The 17,940-nt window shown below is 34.2% G+C and overlaps 4 protein-coding genes across 4 annotated transcripts; 1 reads left to right on the plus strand and 3 right to left on the minus strand.

Annotated features, from left to right (window-relative positions):
* Nucleotides 1-358: 358 nt before the first annotated feature.
* LOC113495204 lies at nt 359-13,261 on the minus strand. Its single transcript, XM_026873824.1, has 8 exons — nt 11,233-13,261; nt 6,619-6,729; nt 5,372-6,550; nt 5,113-5,283; nt 4,127-4,347; nt 3,832-3,917; nt 2,476-2,643; nt 359-767 (listed from the first exon to the last, which is right to left on the minus strand). The coding sequence occupies exons 1-8, from the start codon at nt 11,377-11,379 to the stop codon at nt 505-507; spliced, it is 2,346 nt and encodes a 781-aa protein (XP_026729625.1). The 5' UTR covers nt 11,380-13,261; the 3' UTR covers nt 359-504.
* Nucleotides 13,262-13,334: 73 nt separating this feature from the next.
* Nucleotides 13,335-14,850, minus strand: LOC113495205 (tRNA-dihydrouridine(20a/20b) synthase [NAD(P)+]-like). Its single transcript, XM_026873825.1, has 2 exons — nt 14,612-14,850; nt 13,335-14,422 (listed from the first exon to the last, which is right to left on the minus strand). Exons 1-2 carry the CDS (start codon nt 14,725-14,727, stop codon nt 13,369-13,371), a joined length of 1,170 nt encoding a protein of 389 aa, XP_026729626.1. The 5' UTR covers nt 14,728-14,850; the 3' UTR covers nt 13,335-13,368.
* Nucleotides 14,851-15,128: 278 nt separating this feature from the next.
* LOC113495120 (transmembrane protein 242) lies at nt 15,129-16,275 on the plus strand. The gene is made up of 4 exons (XM_026873717.1): nt 15,129-15,337; nt 15,617-15,718; nt 15,805-15,941; nt 16,058-16,275. Exons 1-4 carry the CDS (start codon nt 15,295-15,297, stop codon nt 16,202-16,204), a joined length of 429 nt encoding a protein of 142 aa, XP_026729518.1. The 5' UTR covers nt 15,129-15,294; the 3' UTR covers nt 16,205-16,275.
* LOC113495119 (programmed cell death protein 2) lies at nt 16,205-17,926 on the minus strand. The gene is made up of 6 exons (XM_026873716.1): nt 17,607-17,926; nt 17,341-17,520; nt 17,094-17,249; nt 16,908-17,006; nt 16,529-16,831; nt 16,205-16,415 (listed from the first exon to the last, which is right to left on the minus strand). The coding sequence occupies exons 1-6, from the start codon at nt 17,787-17,789 to the stop codon at nt 16,251-16,253; spliced, it is 1,086 nt and encodes a 361-aa protein (XP_026729517.1). The 5' UTR covers nt 17,790-17,926; the 3' UTR covers nt 16,205-16,250.
* Nucleotides 17,927-17,940: the final 14 nt, after the last annotated feature.

The raw sequence follows: 17,940 nt of genomic DNA on the forward strand, positions 1-17,940 counted from the left end.
CAATTTAGAGGTGTGATATAAAACGCAATGCTTCTACGTAGGCGTCGAGTAACTTAACTTTTATTTGTAATATGAAATGAAAATTAAGAGCTTTTAAATGTTAATCATCTGGAATGCAATCATAGTTACTAAAAATATAGTTGCATAGAACCTAAAGGTTGGTTAGTTAAGTAGATTGTTTATCGCGTTTTAGATACACTGTCTACTTTCCTCCAATTAAAAATAATGATACTGAATAAATAATTCAAAATGTAGGTCTCGTATAAACTGTCTTTTCCTCATGTAAATTCCGCCTAGATCGTACATGTAAACATTTTACCTTAACCAAGTTGGGATTTAGGAATAAAAATAAAATAAATAGAAAAGTATAAATTATTTTATTACTTCACAAACATATCATCTAGATTATTGACTACTAAGAATTGAATTAACTATTTTGTTCTTAAACTTCTTACAATTATTATAAATTATTATGGAACGTTAATGTCTAGTTCTAAAAAACTTTCACATTACATTACTATTCTCAGTTGGTTTAGTATCACTAGAATGTTCTAGTGACGTCATAGTGGAGGTTGTTTCATTGTCAGCTGTTTCAGGCGCTCGGCATTTCTTCAGATGTGTCCTCATGTTCGATGACTGCGTGAAGGCGAGCTTGCATCGAGGACAGGAGTACGGCTTCGACCCGGTGTGGAAGTTGAGGTGAGACTTGAGGTGATGCTTCTTAGTAAACGACTTCGGGCATAGAGTGCAGGAGAATGGCTTTACACCTGGAAATATTGAGAAGCAATATTAAAAGAAGGCAAACAAGGCAAGGAGAATGAAATATATTTTAATCCGAATGAAGTGTTGAGAGTAAGATAAAATTAATTTTGGAAAAAAATAAAAACCGACTTCAAGACTACACTAACAATATATACAATTGAACTAAAAAGTATAAAATAATATTTTAATTACAAGCCAAAGAACACTAAAGGAAAATCAACGAAATTATTGATACTTATGCATACTATTTACATTTTAAAATCAGTTATTTTTGAGGTCGGTGCCAAAGGCGGGCAGACGCGTGAGGGCAGAAGACGCTGATGGTTGTGTTTTATGTTTGTATGTATTAGTTTATGTTTCTTTTTTGTGTTATTAATAGATAAATTATTTTATTGTCTTCTTTTCAATTATCGGTTGTTTTTCAATTATTTATGTAATTTCTTTTTGTGTCATTAATATATTGTTTTTGTTTTGGCTGGCACCGACTCCAAAAATAACTGATTTTAAAATGTAAATAGTATGCATAAGTATCAATAATTTCGTTGATTTTCCTTTAGTGTTCTTTGGCTTGTAATTAAAATATTATTTTATACTTTTTAGTTCAATTGTATATATTGTTAGTGTAGTCTTGAAGTCGGTTTTTATTTTTTTCCAAAATTAATTTTATTTTTTACTTTTTAGTGGAAAGTTAGTGATTTTTAGTATAGGTACGCCTACTAAACGCGCTGCCCAAATGAGTTCTTTGCCCCCGTGAAACTGCCCAGAATTCCCAGTGATATTTGTTCGAAAGCCTCCACCCAGTCTGTTACCATATGAGAGTGATGTTAATTATGGAGGCCATTTTGAATAACCGAATATCTCATCAGAACAAACATCTAATTATGTTTATTTTAGTTTCAGTATTGCGTTTTTTGTAAAACTTTGTAAGTGACCTTGAACATTTTTTTTTTTCGAAATAGTTTTTATAACCTTTGTAGTGAGTACAGGCGTGATAATATGTTGTGTGATGGCGTAAACAATGCTTAGATATGCTATAGCAACAATTGCGGTTAATCTGCTGTTATTTATTGAAGAGTTCCCCCGATTTCTACAAGATCCCATCATCAGATATTGAAATGGTGATAATGGGACCACACGGGAAGCACAAGCTTTCAAATAAAAAAAGAATCATGAAAATCGGTTCACCCAATCGCAAGTTACGAGGTAACAAACATAAAAAAAAAAAAATACAGTCGAATTGAGAACCTCCTCCTTTTTTTGAAGTCGGTTAAAAATGACGATGACGTTTAAATAAAACAGGAACCGTACTTGTACAGGTTTAGTACACGTTACTAGCTGTTGAATATAAATATTGAATGTAAGTAAATGAAGATTTTGAAATTTTCACAAAGTCATTTACAGCAGTCATTAAACCAACCAATTATGTCATTCCCGATCAGAAAATTTACAAAATAGCTGACCCCGATAAAGTTCATACCCCCCAAAGTTTGATGTAAACTTTCAAGTTGGATCAAACCGCACAGGGTGCGCAAAAATCATTTAAATCGGTTAATTAGTTAAGGAGTTTATTACGGATAAACAAGGCGACACGATATTTCTTTTTATGTATAAGATATTGCAGTGTTCCATGATTAGGCCAATGTGAAAAATTTGTAATTTTAACAAAACAAGTTTAGTTAATTATACTGATAAGTATTAGATAGTTATAGTGACCTGTATGTAGTCTCAAATGGAGAGTCATGTTGGAACGATCTGCGAAGCGCTTGTCGCAGTGCGGGCAGGCGTAGGGCCGCTCGCCCGAGTGCGTGCGCTGGTGCTGCTTCAGCAACATCTTGCGGGAGAACGCCTTGCCGCACTCCGAGCATACGTGGGGCTTCACACCTGAACGAAGGAAATAAAGAAAGCACAATCAGTAACTCAATGTTGTGTAATGTAATGTTAAACTTGCATTCTTAAGAAGTAGATGCTGTTTTCGTTTATGTTGAAGGAACAAACTGCAGAGCATTATACTAGGTGTTAAAAATAAATATTCTATCATTAACACTATTTTAATAAGTAAATAATAGTAGATAATGCCTTTCGGCATTAAAACTACTATTAGAAGTAAACCAAGGCATTAGTATCGTACAAAGGTTTTCTGAGTATCGCTCTTCTTTCGAAATGTTTTTGCCTGGTTATGAACTACGACATAAGTATTGAATTCAATTTTGTAGACTCTGAAGTCTCACGACAACATTGTGTATTTAGTTTCTGATTATTTGTCTCTTTATTTTTTTTAACTTTTCTTACCTCCCACTTTTCCTTCAATCCACCCAGTCTTACAGTTATGTATTCCTTAGATGTAAGAAAAATATCAAAATAGTTTGTATCTGCCAATAAAATACTCAGCCGAGTTCATATTATATGAGACCTTTCCGAGTAATTTCGAATCAGTTTGAGGGATCTAGAAATCGTGAGCGTTTGGGAAAGTGCAAACTTAACACAACGTAACTAATTTAATGTGTACCTAGTTGGTCTCGGCACGAGTTATCAGAACAATAAACAAATAACAACTCGCGGCAATAGAAAAGTCAACATTAAAATGTAACATAACTGTATATACAGCCGAAGAAACTAGTCTAGTTTTCTTTTATCAAAAAAAAATCAAGACTTTTTTATGTACTCATCTTGTTATGACAAATTAGGGTAAACGAAAACCTACTTCTCCTAAATCCATTTTTTGTTTAACCATGCTTCTTATATCGACTAAACTTCGAATGAGATTTTATCTCGAAGTTAATGATAAACTCTGGTCTGTTTATCTCCAATCAGAGCAACGTGATTTTCCGAAAGGGTTACCGTGGCCCCGCTACACGAAGGACGAAGGAAAGAAAATGGGACGGCTATAGTCAGAAGACCTCTGACACTCCCTCTCAATCCAAGGCGGAAGGATTCATATTAAGATTTCCCATCCGAAAATAAAATGGTGTTTTTATCTGCCTTATTGTAACATTTTAGAGTTATTTATGAAAAACACAATACATATAACAGAAATATAAAGAACATTAACATTTAGAAGGATAGCTTTACCTGTATGTATCCTAACATGCATGTTGTAAGCGACACGTTGATTGAATGACTTTGGACAAAGTGTGCATTTGTACTCTTTGCGGTTCCTGAAATTAGAAGATATGTATTTCGTCATAACGGTTTTATAAACATACTTTTAATACGGTCAGAAACAGAAGTACAAACTCTTGTCGAAAAAATGGCTTTAAATACAGTTTAAACCCACATAATAATTAAGAAACTGCGTAAATTTGATTGGTTCATTGACTTTCACCACTGCCCGTTAAGCAAGTTAACAGATATAAGAAAAATGGACCTATGTATCTTCATATGGCTACTGAGGTATCCTCTATCGTTGAAATATTTTCCACACACGGTGCAAGTGGCTGCAAACTCTCGGGTGCCGCGGTGTATGGACATGTGGTACTTAAAGTTCCGCAGCTGTGAGAACGTCTTGCCGCACTCGCCGCAAGTGTACCGTGCGGTCGCCGAGTGCCGCCGCATGTGTACCGCTAGGTACTCGCTACTCGTAAAAACCTAGAAGATTCGAAAATACGCCTAATTATTCAACGCCTATTTAATTAAGGCTCATGCAAGCTCAAACTGTCCTATCATACGAGAGAAAACCTGGAATACATCTCAACGTTCAAGAAAATATGTCTGTATGTGAATCTATTAATAACACATGACAATAAGTTATGACAAATCTATGACTCAGGCGAACGACATCCTAATAAACATGGTGTGCATCTTTGTTTTGAAGCATATTTATGTTTATGTTATACTTAATAACTTGGGCTAGCCCAAGTACACCGTTTTCTTCAGAATAATACAAATTTCAATAATTTATGTGCTTACGAAGAAACATTACTAGTTTGTTACGTGACTACACATATAACAAATAACATAAAATTACTATAAAATAATACATAACATGTAAATACAGTGTTTATACAGGCATCCCAACTTCAGGCGCTTGCCTATAGACCGAGAAATAACAGCTTAGTGCCCGTAGCATTTCAACCACGAATGCAAACGACTGCATGAATATAAATGCATTTTAGCGTAAAACATTTCCACTCTGCACGGTGAAAGCAAACCTAGGTATCAACGAAACTATCAATATTGCTTCAGGAATTCAAGATTGATTTATACCGTTAAGAAATTCTAGCGAAGATATATTTTAAAGCTATTCAATTTATTTTATATCTATATAAAACTACGATACTATAGTAAAGATTATTCAACGAAAAAAAATAAACAGCGAAAACAATCATAAATAGAATTAAAATGTATCTTTACCTGATTACAAAGTGTGCACTTGAAGTCATCTGTTCTATTTAATAACAATGGTGCTGTCAACAATTCTTTCGTATCACCGACTGGCTCTTCTTCAGTAACGCTATTTTTATTTAATAAACTCGATATTTTAAAATTGTTGTTGTTGTCGTTACTTAAACGTGTCTCATTTTCCTGAAAATAAATAAATAAATAAAAATCCATATCTGAGAGTAAACGAAGAAAGGCCATAACATCACTAAAAGACTAATTAGTTGCTTACATTTTGTTTACGTATTTGTGATTGCTTGGAATGCTCTGATTTTCGACGAAAGGGTTTGTAGTTATTTGGCATCCGAGGGCTCCATGGACTCTCCAATACATGATTTAATATGGTAACTTTCGTTGACGAATTCGTATCAATTTCCTTCCTAGTCCCGCTATTAGTACAAGCGTACACCGATTTATTATTAAAAGCTTGCAGCGGTTTCATGGAATCCAACATTGACGGAAACGTAAAATCCAAAGATGGAACACAAAGACCAGACAGTATTCGTTCCTGCAATCCAAACTGAAATAATGGATTGGTTGTCATAGGCGAGTGGTCCACCCACACGTTCCGTGTATCACTCTCATTTTTATTAACGGTGCCGTATATGCGTTTGTTATTACTTTCTTTAACAGAACAAACACTTAAACTTGGAGGGTCGTACAAAGTTTTAGACATATTACAGTTATCTGGTTCATCTCGAGTACATCTTTGCTGTTCTCGAAGGTGAAATACTGTTGGGGAATGACTGATGTGCTCGTTTGCTTTTTTATGCGGTTTCAAGAGTATATCGTCGTCGTTGAGATGTTTGCCATTTGCATTCGTCAAGAGCACAGATGCCGGAGCTCGATAGCATTCATTTGATATTGCTAGCACGCCTGCCGTCAGACCGTTAACATTACCGTTTCGAGGATATGTCTCGATATATAAATCACGTAGAAAAGAGTTCCTTTGTCGGTCTTCATATGGCGATTTCAGATGTCCTAAAGACGTCTTATTCTCTCCACTTGGATTCTGCGTACGTACTAACTTATCGTCACAATCTGACTTGTTAACTTTTGAATACTGGTGACTAACATCCTGGAATATTTTTCCTTTCTTTAAATTAACGTACTGTTGATCATCAGAATCTGCGAGTCCCAAAGTAAAAATTCTTTCTTTTGACAAATCAGTATGAATACTATTTTCAAAAACATGAGAATCCACTTTGTCTGCGATTTTTGACAAGTATTGACTATCAATAAATATTTGCATTGCATTGATAATATCTAGGAACATTTCTATTTTATCTTTTTTAACAACGACTTCGCCATTATAAATATAATATAGAACTGAAGACATCGCATCGAGATCAAAATCTGGTAAAACGATAAATGTCGGAGATTCATCTAAAGGACAAGATAGAAGGATACGCTGTAAAAATAAAGGTAATTAGCCACTTTGCAGTATTTCAATAAAGGATTTCAAGAAAAATTACATACTCTGAGAAAATTGCTAACACTTGCAAGCACAGCACGATGCGCGCTGAACGCTCGCCCGCCGCACAATAGTTTCACGTCGCACCACTCCCCGTAGGACAGCCATTCACACATCTGAAATATAATTGAAAAAAAAACAATTTAGACTATTTGACTAGGCGCTAAAATATCAACAATCATATATGCAATACTTGGTCTCTTGTAACAAGAAACGTAAATCGAGTGCATCATTACTACATTCAGATCTTTTATTGAACAATGCATTCAGATAGTAGACACGACACATATATAACAGTAGTAATAACAACCGGTAATTTAAACATTTACAATAGAACGATTTCGTCGTACCCACACTACAGTTGATAATAGACTGTGAAAACACACCGTTACAAAATGGATTAAAGAAATAATTTTAGAATTTCTTCCACGCAATTCTCGAGTAGTTTGGATGGGGTCAACAGTGATCCGGTAAGCACGAAGCATAACTCGACGTCTGTAAACACGCTATGCTTGTGGCACACTTTTAATTCTACACCGATCGTGCAAATAGATGCCTCTGCCCGGTATCTGTGCTGTAGCAGTGTCATACACAGCCGGTGTCTCATACGCTGGTACAGCCAAAATTAACCAAACACACCCGACCAGGTCAACGTTTTTAAAGTAGCACCACTCGTGAAAGTGTAGAGCAAATAGGTCTAATCAAACAAGGGGAAAATTAGAAGCATCATCTCGTCAACCTATACACTTCACCTATACTGCCTTGACGGAAGTACTTAACCTGGAAAGTCATCTTAAATTTTATAATCATTAGATATTTTTCGAGCCTGGGTCATTAAGTGCCTTTCGTTAAAGTTGCGCGTCGTTATTGTATTCTTAATCAAAAACCAGATTTGCGAAACCAATTACCGTTCCATACCTAAGCATCTCTTTTCTCTAATTAACAAGGTGTGAATTTGTGCTTGATTCATCACTGCACTGAAATCAAGTACGCAAGAAAATTCAATGACTTGATCATTAAATATCGGAATCAGATAAACATATTAAAGACTGTACACATCACGAATTTGAATTTAACTAATTGATTATTAGAAGTAAAGATTACTACTCTACTAAAATTTATGAAAATTCATGAATTGAAAACAAATAGTCAAAGTAAATATCTTTTAAAATATTACGCAACACAAGCGCAGATTCGATGAAGTAGCGGTTTTTAACCTATACAACAATTTACTTCTGAAACAATAGAAAGCTAGGGTCAGTTTAGTTTCTAGTACATTATCGATTATCTACAGAATATTCCGGTAACCAGAATACACATGCTATCGATGCTGTCGTATTGTAACGTTAATTACCGATTTGTCGATATCAATTAACTCGTAGAGGTATTTTAAGATTAACAATAATAACCCGTGATCCATGAAATATTGTAATCCTCTTTCTTGTCCTACTTGTTATAACAGGTATTGTTTACCTAACGTTTCCATTCATAGAAGCACAAATCACATGCAATCTTTTAATTAACTGGTGAGAAAACGGAGTCTAGTATGGACACGCACATTGTTGCTTTATTTCATATTTAACAATTTATTTTCTTTTTATCCATGGAAATAATTCGACACACTAGAATTATGTGATTATTACTATACGAACAATACATTAATTACCAGTGTCGCTCAATCTTCTTTTTTCAAACAGAAAATTTGTAGCTGCTCTATTTAGTTCAGTGATGTGATAGAATGTGGTCTATTTACTCAAAAAGAATGTTAGAATGATATAGCAGAAGTAGAGGCGCTAATTTAAAAAGTTCATTTTTTATTAGTGATGTTTTGGACCCAATGTTTCGCACTCATCGCCGTGTAGATCTACTAAATTAGCGACACATTGTCACACAATAACTTGGCAATGGTAGAGCCATGTTTTGAGTAATACGAGACAATTATAAAAAAAATGGTTTGCAGTTGTCTCTAAAACACATTCACTTTTTTCAAGTATTGTGTTAGGTATTACCTCATTCAGGCTTTTACCTGTAAGTACACCTAGGTTTAAGCTGTAAGTACTGTACTGTGTTGCTTTTTAAAAGTGCTTGGAAAACGGCCTATTTGAATAAAACATTTTTTATTTTAAGAAATTTTTAAAAGTAATGCTTCAAAATACTACTATTAAAATGACTTGTAAGTTACTTACTGATCGTGACTCTCTTGCCATGTCAATAGTTTTTTAGCTGTGCAAATTGACAAACTTGAGTTTTGCATTAAAATCTAATCTATACTTCAATACTAATATATAAAGCTGAAGAGTTTGTTTGTTTGAACGCGCTGATCTCAGGAACTACAGGTTCAAATTGAAAAATTCTTTTTGTATTGAATAGACCATTCATCGAAAAAGGTTTTAGGCTGTATACCATCACGCTGCGACTAATAGGAGCGAAGATAACAGAGAAGAAGGAAGACTGGAAGAAACAGGGCAGCTATAAATCATAACTTATATCTTCTAACCACGCGGACGAAGTTGCGGGCAACAGCTAGTTTACAATAAACATGAGGACCTGTCAGATATTGAAGTTAGACTGCTGTAAATGTGTCAGTGAAATGGAGTTTTTCACGTCGCAGAGCATCGTCTATATAATGTCTCTCCTATTTCGAAAGGTGGTGATGGGCCTTCAAGTCCTACCGGATCATGAAATCGGGATCTGTATACCAAATTTCATCCCATTCCGTTCAGTAGTTCTTGCGTGAAAAAGTAACAACTTTTCACCCATACAAACTTTCACGTTTACAATATGTGTAATATGTTATTGAAGAAAATAAATTTCGATACATGAAAAGCATTAACATATTATGACAATATGCTTACGGACAAGTTCTTATTGTAGCTGTCATAAATCAGAAAGTGACGATTTTCTTGGGTTTTTTTAGGATCACAGTTCAAGATACTACATGGAACTACTAAATAACTGCTCTCCTTGCTAAACTTGCACATCAAACACCGACCTTCCTAGGACTCAGTAAATCCAAACTAATATTATAAATGCGAAAGTAACTCTGTCTGTCTGTCTGTCTGTCTGTCTGTCTGTCTGTCTTTTCTTCACGCCTAAACTACTGAACCGATTTGTGTGAAATTTGGTACAGACATAGTTTGAAACTTGAGAAAGGACATAGGATAGTTTTTATAACAAAAAATAAAAATAAAAAATAAAATTTATTACGGACATACTATATAATAGTGCCATCTATTGGTCAAATGTCGAGCTGTTCCTATGCTCCGTAGATAGATGGCGTTAATCGCGCAATGGTGTCATTACACGTGTTCGGTTCATGTTATTGTTTTAATTCATCGGAAAATCCATCAGAAAAATGGAAATAAACAGTAAAAAGGTGTAAAAAAAATAATATTAATATAATAAAAGTTTTACTACAAAGAAAATGCTCTAACGGAGTATAGATAATTCTATTAGTACTACGCGCAATGGTGTCGATCGTTACACGAGTTCGGTTCATGTTGTTTTAATTCATCGGAAAAAAGTAAATAAATAGTAAAAAGGTATGAAAAAAATAATAAAATAACATATAAAAAATATAATACTACTTTTAGTACAAAGAAAATGCCCGAACGGAGTATAGATAAATAATCCGAGTTGTCACTATGGTCGATAGATGGCGTTGGGATCGAAATAGATCGCGCTATGGTTTCGTTACACGCATTTGGTTGGGTATCGGCCGAGCGCTTCGGTACCGTCGTGGTAAAATTGTATTGTCGGTTGTATAGTCGTTTTTGTGGATTGGTCCTGTTTCGTAAATTCTAAATTGGTTCCGTTGTTGGATGTAGGTTTGATCTCGAATATTAGTACTTAGTTATTTTGTTTAGTAAAACTGTAATTCTAAGTTCGTTTTAAATTATTTAGTTTTAAGCTTGGTTGCTTCTCAAAAATCCCGCGAGATCGGGAACTATGTGAGTAAAACCAAAAATCTGCCGGAAGTCACTGTTCCACGCGAACGAAGTCGCGGGCAAAAGCTAGTATTTTATAAATTGATCCATAAAGGACTAACTTAACAAAATTATTTTCTATTAGATTTTTTACGCAGTCTGGTCTCGGTACGGTACGGTACTCACGGAAATGTCCTAACTCTGTTAAAATTAAATAAGACAACTTTAAACTCTCTTTCTCTAAATCACGATGACTTGGCATGTCTATTATTAGGCACGTCATTTTTGGTCGGTGATTCTTAATAATGAAAAGTGGAAACTTGAGCTTTTCCATTTTCAATTTTATGCAAGTTTAAGACATTTTATAGATGGCAATTAATGTCTACAGGTAATTACTCGTTAAAGAAATAGTCTGGTCAACTCACTGATGCCTTCGGTCAATAGTAAAATCATCTAGGTAACGAAGTTATTTACTTAAAATCCCTAGGTGTAAAATATTATCAGATTCATTATTTTTAGGTAATCAAGTTAGCTAAAACAATACGGATAAAAATCGGATGGGTAAACATTGATGTTATTGTTCCTTTAACACTAGTGCGAAGGATAAAACATTCGCCATGTATTTGAAAATTATTTAAATGGTCTGTAATAATCTCATATTAAATAAATTAAAATATGGTTAGTTTAACTCACATTTGCAATTGATATCCTCGAATGTAAAAAAAATCCCACTGTGTATATTTCGTCAAAAAGCGCGGGAAATTGTCCGGCACTGTCAGGGAGAGCGGACCAATGTCTGCGCGCGAGTCCTCCGCACTGACGGCTGAGTCCAACACGCATGCTCCTATGTGTGTTACCGTTGACCAAGTACCATGGTACCACTTTAATGGCATGCGTTATTCCATACTTTTAATCTTCACGTTCGCCAACAGACTCGTATATTTGACTTTCAACAAAAATATTTGGTTACCGACTGAGTAAATTTTATTTCATGTCTAAATAAATAATTTTTGAATACAAAAAACAAGCTTTTCAGTTTTATTTATAACTTGTTATGGTAATTCGTGCAAATGCGCGGGACGCAAAGAGTATGTTTACAGTTAGAGATATTAGTCATATAGATTTAGATGTTACTCTGTCATATAAACTTATGCGATGTTATTAAATGCATGAATATTTTATCACACAAACCGGTGAAAGATAGATAAGTAGGTACATACATACCTACCTACTTATTTACTTACCCAACTTAGAAGGTATGATTTTAAAACGACTTATTTTATAGATACGTCCCAGTCAGTAAACAATCATAAATTAAGTTTGATCTTCTTACTTTCATAGACCTAAAACATTGTAGCAAAAGCTTATAGTGTAGGTCTTAGGCACTCTTAGGTTTGTAGGTAAATACCTTGGATTCTTAACTAAGTTAGTGTAATCAATAAAACTCAGGAATAAGATGAAGGGTACGTAGCTTTTCTGCAAACTCTTGGTAGTGACTTGGCGGTTTGTTAAATATATGTAGATACCTAATGAAGGCAATATTGTAACTGTTGTATGTAGTTTATGGTATAGTGGGCTCATTTTCTACACTAAGTCACGGTCATATAATATCCACGTCTCACTGTTATGTTTTAAGTAAGTGCCGTAATGATGTGTTTAATGTCCCTCCTAATAGGCGGCTCCAACATACGCAGTACACTCGTAACTACCTAAATTTGTAATTGTACGCAGCAATTAAACTTAGAGATACTTTTCTTGGAATCATTCTTTCGACTAATAATTATGCCGGGTGATAAAATCTTAATTAGAAGACACTTCGGACTACTAGTGACCTGCTTGACCCGCAAAGCTTTCGTAAGAGAGAAATACGCAGGTATGGTGTAGCGTCTTCGTATGAAGCTTCGACCAATTTACCAAGAATCAGAGTGGGAATCTCTTAAGATGATGAAGACAAATTTGTTGTTCATTAATTTCCTCTACTTATTTCTTTTTAAGGGAGAATAAAGGTGCACGGTGCATACGCTTACGTTATATGAACCTAAAGACTAAGAGATTTATATTTTACAACGCAGAACATCACTGAAAAGTTACAACGGCGAGCGTTATGTATATTAAGTTGATGTATATAAAGCCGTAAGCAGACGCAGTGGATTTTGATAGATTGAAGTTTCAAGAGAGTTGAAGAGAGAAAGCCAAGACGGATGACACAGGTCTCTCTCGAGTTGCGCTACGACATGCGGTTCTTCTTATCCAATTAGGCCCAGACTTCTTTTTCCGATTGTCGATGCGTGGATGCACGAAATGTGGGGAAAAAGTGTAGTTCTGACAATTAAAACATAATAATTACAAAATGTGTAGGCACACTGCGTTTGTGACTCTATCGCGATATCGTAACAATATCAACAATATCATAACTATCTATTTAGGACTTCTTTTGTTGATCTATTTTCGTTAAAAAAAAACTAAGTACACGACTCAGCTGTATGACTGACGGAGTGTGATATATTGGGTCTTCACATCAAATACCATTGCGCAGGCCGCGTCGCGAGTTCAATTTTGTGTAGGACAAGAGTGTTGTTGTGTGATCTACAGATCTAAGAGAGTGAAGTGATAATCATATGCTTTGTGCATGTGATTTGAATTTCAGCAACCAAATACCAAAACCAAAGGAAAAAGAAGAAAAAAAAAATGCAAACTATTTTTATCGTTTGTGGTAAATGGTTACCTAATAATAAAATATAATAATGTAACATACAATGTTTCGTAACAAAAAAAGGGAAAAAGTAAAACTTCAATTTGAGTAACAAAAAATATTATTCATTAATAGATTTAACAGGCTTCTTCAAAAATATTACTATCCATATAATCTAGTGAGTCTTTATCTTCCATATGGGAAGCAAAATAACTTCCATCTGTTCTATTACTATCATATCTGTCACAGACACAATAACACACGCTTTTACCACATCCCCTACATTTGTTAGAATGTTTCATTGTAATTTCATCAGAAAATTGACAATCCACAAATTCTCCTAAATCATACTTAAACTCTGGTTCAACATTAACAGAATCTAATAAATGGTCATATAAAAATTTATCCACACTTTCAAAAGTACTAAGATAGTTAAACACTTGTTTCTGTTGCTTTGACAAAACTTTTTCCAACATAAACACTAGATGATGGTGGTAACACTGAAAAGTAATTTTATCACTTTCCTTGGCTTTCATATCCATCCACAATTTAACACAGCTTAATGGGGTAGTCATGGCTCCGCTAAACAAACCAGGATTGGTTAGAATGCCACTAGCTACCATTATACCATCACAGTTGACCTTTTGGTGCAATCTATCTGCATCATCCAAAGTCTTTATCCCACCATTTGCTATGATGGGCACCTGCACTAACTCACAAACCTCTTTTAATGCATCTGTGTCTATTTTAGCACCACTCTTTTGGGCTGGAGTCCTTCCATGAACAGTCAGAAAACTTACTCCACATTTTTCAAATTGATGGCACATTTCTATGGTCCTTCTTAATTCTTTCAATATTCTGATTTTAACTGATACACTGAAGTCGTTTGGCAAATTGTTTCTGATGGCTTTTACTAAATCATAGATAATTTCAGGTTTAGACAGAAGTGCACAACCATAACCATCCTTCATTGCCCATTTTTGAGGGCACCCACAGTTTAAATCTACGCCATCGGCATATGGATACACTAGTTTTGAAGCATCAACGAAATCATTACAATTATTGGCTGCAAACTGGACAATCAAAGGAGAGTCATTATTTGTTGTGCTGAATTCACTGGAACGAGCTTTTTCGTTTTGGCAGAAAGAATCTGCTAGTATCATGGGGGTGAAACATAAGTCTACCCCATAGCTGAAACAAACGAGTCCATGTAAATAAATATAAGTAATTGTAATGTTTCGTCGTAACATGTTTAATGATAAGATAACCTTCTAACAAATCTCATGGCTCATCTAATATTTAACGTGACAATTAACATAAATGTTCTTCTGAGTAAGTCAGCTGAGGAATTAGTTTATATACAAATATTAATAAACCTACTTTTTTACCAACGTTCTAAATTGTACTTTGCTGTATCTGACCATAGGTGCACAGACTTTGACGTAACTTTCATTTCTCTTGGCTTCAGCGAATAAATCTAGCACGGTGCTTTTCATTATAGTTATTAATGAGTTTTAGTTTAAAGGAGGCACAGTCCAACCTAAGACAGGGTAGCTGTTATAACCTCACAAAATCAACAATCACACTACAATGTTGCAAAATGTAAACATGTCATTTGAAAACAGATATTACAAAAGATATTTCAAAGTGTAGGTGGTTTTTTTTTATAAATACAGTAAAGATTTCTTTACTGAAAAACTTTTATTTTTTATTTCTGCTAAACGATTGGCTATAATTATATTTATACGTGATTTTCCCTATTATAAACCTACGCTCTATAAATAAAGAATATTTGCATTAAAAAAAACGACACGCTCATAATATTTAATCCAACCTTGCAGTGCGCAAAGGCCAAAAAAAAAAGCTTGCATTGCTGTCAAGTGTCAGGTCAGTCAGATAATTTTGACAGATAATGCCCTTGTGCGTTTACTACCACTGTTCGCACTCAGAGTACCTATTTCTTTGCCCGTTTTAAGTAGTTTTTATTCATTTAGCAGTGCGAAATAGTTTAAATCCAGTCGCCTGTTGATACATGTATTTACAGTACATATGAATAAGTTAGTATGGATCCTAAAGAGCAAGAAGAACGTCGGCAACGAATAAAAGTTAAGTAATAAATATTATTTTAAGTTGTAAAGAAACACGTTTAAAGGCACAATTTTATGAAATAATAGGCAATGTGTATATACAACAATAATATCACCAAATGTACTTACCTCCTTATTTGGTTGTAAAAATGAAATGCGACATTCCATTCATAAGTTATAATAAGAAATTCTTAAGAATGTAGATCCTATGGGTGGGACTGCTTGTTTTTTATATAATTTAGTATTTACTGAAAGAATCGACACTGTAACCAAATTTCAATATCATTTTTATTTTTAGCCGGTGCATTTTTAGCAACAGTTGCTGGGATTTCAGCATTTATTGGATTTGGTGCTACACTTTCAAGTGCCAAAAAAACGGATCCTAAATTCTTTAGCAAAGGTACTTTTTTTACATAATACAAGTAACCTAAAAGCCACTGATTTATTGATATGAGAGTAACTAAATTCAAACTTTGTTTATTTCAGGATTACATGGCAGTCCTGAATTAGCTGATGCAGGAGCTATTTTAGCTCTAAGAGCTCTGGGCTGGGGTACAGTCTATGCTATAACAGGCACTACATGTTTATGCTATGGAATATGGAAACTGTCTGGTGCTAAAGATGTAAATATTTAAAACCTATTCTTACATAAGTTTAAACAGGGCTAGATAAATTACCTGTAACTATTAAAATTAAAAAAAAAAAAAAAAAAAAAAATCTTATCTATTTATCTTCACAGCTGAAGGACTTCAGAGTAAAAATGGGCAACTTATTACCAGTTATACCAAAGAATAATCCACCAAAATCAAGAACAGAATTCACTGGGATGAATGACTTAATGACCTACTTATCAGAAGAATATGGAAAACCAAGCAAAAAAAGTTAATGTTATTTGTATAAAGCTTTATTGTAGTCATATAATTATGATAGTATTAAAATGATTGTTCATTAGATAAATCTTGTTTTATCATAAACTCTTGCTTGTATGCTGGTCCCTGACTGCAACTTGATTTGCATGTATACACAACAAGTACACCCCAATCAATGCTATTCAGCTCTATCCCAACATCTATGAAGTTTAATAGTTGTGGCATTATCTGTAACACAAGGATAGAAATATAAAAAAACTGGTATAAAGTTTTTTTTAACAACAGTCAATGTTATGTTAGTTAGGCAATTATTAAACAGGGTCCACAAATTTTGAACTCACTTGAAATTCAAATTGTCTTTCTCCATTGCAGTATTGGCATTTTGGTACATCAGTTATACTGGCTTCTGTAGTTTTTCCAGTAATCCACAATGGCTGACCACCTCTGTCATACCTTAACACCTGGTCTGGGTGTCGGGCTACTCTTTTACTAAACTTATTGAAAACTTTGTCATCCGGAACATCTTTTGTGTACTGATCCAATTCATCTTCACTAACATTGCTCAATGTGCCAGCCTTTTTCTCCTGCATTAACTTCCTCAACTTGTCCATTTCTTGGTTTACATCAACATCTTTTGGATCCTCCTAGAAGAATTTGTTAAATAGGTCTTTATTTAGATGGTATTATTAGAAATTATTAGTACAATGAAAAATGATATACCTCATCTTCTTCATCAACTATAAGTCCCCATTCTTTGAAAAGTATTGATTTTCCTGCATTTGTAACTATAAAGTTGTTTGCTTTATGAGTTTTTGAAGCCTAAAACATAATTATAAAAATATTACACCATCAAAGTTTCACACAATAACAAAACTGTACAGATTGGTAGCTCACCGATCAGCCTACCTGTATTTCGGCACAGATTTGTTTGTGCCCCTTTTGCCAGTCTAAAATTTGATGAGTGCGGGTACAATAGTAAGTCTTCTTACATTTAGAACAGTGTGAGGGTGCTTTAATACCACAAAGATCACACAGGTTGGGCCAGTTACTCATAGGAAAATCCTGTTAAATTAAAACAAATTATTCTACACTACACTTACATAAGTTTTACATACAAAAAATCAAAACAATTATCACCGAAATAACTACTAACTTCATTTTCTACTTCCTCACTTGGGTTAAAAGAGTAAAAATCATTTTTTCTCGGGATCTGACAGCGCAATACAGTGAAATTATCAGAACTATTTATGCGGCAGCATGACCCATTTCGGCAGACAAACAAAAATATTGTTCTGTGAAAAGTATCATCAGATTCTTCTAAAGATGCATAAATCTGTAAAGTAAAAATTCAAGTTATGCTTAATTAAGGATCCATATTTTTTTCTAACATTATTAACTAAACTTCTACGAAATGTCTACCTGGCACAGGAATATCATCGGATTTTCACATTTTTTGCAAAGTAAATCTTGTGGGTTTGGTAAATTCTTCAAGTCTAACCATGCTGGTTTGCCTCCTACTTTGCTTTGAAAAAACTTAGGATGTAGAAGCCAACTGTCTTTTTCCTCTAAGAATCCTAAATCAACACTAGTTATTGAAGCCATCTGTGTTTAAATGTGTTACACAACGTAAAAGAAACGAATATTAATTTTTCAAAATAATAAAACACAGATTTCAAGGATTTTCCATGTGGGTCTGACATAAACACGACGAAGGTATGACATGATGAAGTATGAACGTTAAACTAATTGTCAA

The sequence above is a fragment of the Trichoplusia ni genome, chromosome 6 (assembly GCF_003590095.1).
Source record: "Trichoplusia ni isolate ovarian cell line Hi5 chromosome 6, tn1, whole genome shotgun sequence".
Lineage (NCBI taxonomy): Eukaryota > Metazoa > Arthropoda > Insecta > Lepidoptera > Noctuidae > Trichoplusia > Trichoplusia ni.